This window comes from Nothoprocta perdicaria, unplaced genomic scaffold, assembly GCF_003342845.1.
Source record: "Nothoprocta perdicaria isolate Ctin4 unplaced genomic scaffold, notPer1 scaffold_40, whole genome shotgun sequence".
Classification (NCBI taxonomy): Eukaryota; Metazoa; Chordata; class Aves; order Tinamiformes; family Tinamidae; genus Nothoprocta; species Nothoprocta perdicaria.
In genome coordinates, this window is record NW_020455644.1 from 3,563,869 (window position 1) to 3,566,627 (window position 2,759).

General features: G+C 65.6%; 1 protein-coding gene across 1 annotated transcript in view; it reads right to left on the bottom strand.

Annotated features, from left to right (window-relative positions):
- TRIM71 (tripartite motif containing 71) overlaps positions 1–463 on the bottom strand; it is a 49,219-nt gene extending 48,756 nt beyond the window's left edge. Inside the window, exon 1 of the mRNA XM_026045527.1 lies at positions 12–463. Coding sequence (XP_025901312.1) covers positions 12–463 — 452 coding nt within the window. The remainder of the gene's footprint in view (positions 1–11) is intronic.
- Positions 464–2,759: the final 2,296 nt, after the last annotated feature.

Here is a 2,759-nt window from a genome sequence, read left to right on the forward strand (position 1 = left end):
GGCGGTTGTTGCCGCCGCCGCCGCCGCCTCCCCCGGCGCCGGAGCCGGCGGCGGGCCCGGAGCCCGCGGCGCGGCCGTTCTTCTGCTCGTCGGCGGCGGCCGCCACGACGACGACGTCGAGCAGGTTGCTGAGGAGGAAGTTGGAGGTGGGCAGCGCGTCCATGCCCGAGGGCTCCGAGATCACCACCTTCTGGTCGCAGACGGGGCAGCGCAGCTTGAGCGCGTCGCCCGGGTGCCGCTGCGCCTCCAGGCACTGGCGGCAGAAGGCGTGCAGGCAGGGCAGGACGTGCAGGCGCCGCGCCGGGGCCCCGCACGGCGGGCCCCCGCCGCCGCCCCCGGACGAGCCGGACGTCTGCGAGGAGGACGACGACGTGGAGGAGTTGGAGGAGAGCGGCGCCGGCGAGCCGCACATCTCCTTGCACAGCGGGCACACCTGGAAGTCCGACTCGGGGAACGAAGCCATTTGCGAGCGGGCTGGCGTGGGGCTGGGGGGGGGGGGTTGTGCTCGGGCCCCCTCGGCCCCCAGCAGGGCGCCGGGGGGCAGCCGGCGGGGAGAAGGTAGTTTTGGGGGGGTTTCTGCTTTGTTTTTGCGGAGGGCTTACGAGCGAGCTGGCATGGGTTAGTCGTTTTGCCAAGCGGGATCGATGGGGCGGTTTCGCAAATAGGGTGTCATCGATCCGGCGGTCCGCAGGGAGCTGGGTCCTCGCCTCGCACCTCGCGGCTGCCGGGCTCGCTGCGGGGAGGGATGCGGGTGTTGGGGGGGGGTTATTTCATTTCGGCACCCTGGTGCAGCCGTCCTGCGCGCTCCCGGCGCACGGCGCCTCTCCCCCCGACATGCACTCCAGCCCCGATGCCCGGGCAAATGGTGTCGGCCCCGCGTTCGCCTGTGGGCGGCCCCGTCCTCCGCGCCCCCCCGGGCCCAGCAGCGCGACAAGGCAGCGTGCTGCGGGTCGCTCGTCCTGAGGCCACGGGCCACTGCCCGCAGCCCGCGGCCAGCGCGTCCCCGCCGGGGCCGGCCTAAACGCAACTTTCGCGCTGTCTTCTCGGGGCGCTGGGGGGGCTCTCGCTTGTTCTCTTTCTCCTTCCTCCCCCTCTTTGGCTTTAGAGCCGCGCTTGCCGCGAGGGCAGGGGAAGTCTCGCTTCATCTCCCCCTGCCCGGTTCTGCCATCCGGGGCAGAGCGGTGAAACGCGGCCGGGCCCCCGGCTGCCCCAGCGACCGGCGCGGGCGGGCAGGGAGGCGGCCGCGGTGCCCACCCCGCCGGGACACGGGCGAGGCAACGGGAGGAGAAAGAGGGGCTGGGGGCGGGCGGCAGCCCCTCACGCCGCCCGGGCCGGGCAGCGGAGCGGCGGCAGGTCTGCATTATTCATGGGGGGTGGATTATATTCGCTCGCACAAATTGGAGCCGCTGTGCAATGCTAGCCGAGCGCGCCGCGCCGCGCTCGCCCCCTCCTCCTCCTCCCGCCGCTGCTCGCCGCTCCGCGCGGAGCCCCTGCAGCGCCCAGGATCACGTTTCCTTTGTCATCTCGCCTCCTCGCGTGGGGTTTTATTGAGAAAACAAAAATAATATAAAACCCGAAAGGGGAGGGGGGGACGCGCAACCAGAAGAAAACAAATAAATAAATAAAAGCAAGCAAAGCAGCGCGCCCGCCTCCCCCGCGCCCCGGCGGCGCCGGGGGCTGAATTAGCAGGAATTATTACCAGGAATTACTCACGGATGCGGCCGCGCCGCGCCGAGCGCCGGGGGGGGATCCGGGCAGAGCCATCGCGGAGGAGACCGGAGCGGAGCGGAGCGGGCGCCGCGGGGCGCGTGGCCCGCGCGGCCCTGGCGGCGGCGGCTCCCGTGGCCCCGCGGCGGCCGCCGGGCAGTGTCGCGGCGCGGCGCGCGGGAGCCTTTTAAGCCCCGACGGCGCGCGCCGACTTCCCCCCTGCGGGCGGCGCGGCCGCCCGGCCCGAGCACGGGCGCTCATCCCATTGTTCGGCTGCAACGCCAGCCTGGGAAGAAGGAGCCCGAGCCCGCCGCGGAATTGCTCCCCTCGGTCACTTTGTGTTAACGGAGGGCTCCGGGGCTGCTGAACACAAAGTTTCGGCTGCAGCAGCGCCTCGGGACCCCCGAATGGCCAAGCTCCTGATCCCCTTCCCTGGCTCACGAGCAAGGATGCGAGGGCTTTGCCCTCGAGAAGGATGCTGGGATTCCTGAAAAGTTTGAAAATGCAGAATTGGCATAGGGATTGGCGAGCAAAATACCAAAAATGGGGAAGGGTGCGATGTGAACAGGGAATGGAAAGCACTGCATGTAAGCAAAATAAACTCAAAAGAAATGGGTGTTGATACAGATCTAACAGCAAATGATAACAAGCAAGGGAAAATACAGAAACGTGGGCTGTTGAAATACCCGGAATGATGTTTCTCCTCCGCGTAGGCCTTAGATGTACAAATAATTATGCACTTACTAAATTGTCTAGAATAAAAATATCTTGTCTTTTGTTGGCAGGTACTGAATAGTGAGGGTGGCTCCAAAAGCCTCCCTGAGAACAGAGAAACTCAAGAGCACAAATGTTCTTATCCCAGACCAAGCAATAGGAATAGGTGATGAAGCCAGCGGGGCAACTAACGTGCACTAAGTTATAAACGAACATGAATATTTATTATGCCCCTCAGTGACAGTATATTAAGCTGGGAGCTTGCCTTATGTATCAGTAAAGGATTTGGCTCCGGGGCTGCATCCTTTGTGTTCCATATGAGCATGCAGGTGAGCCCC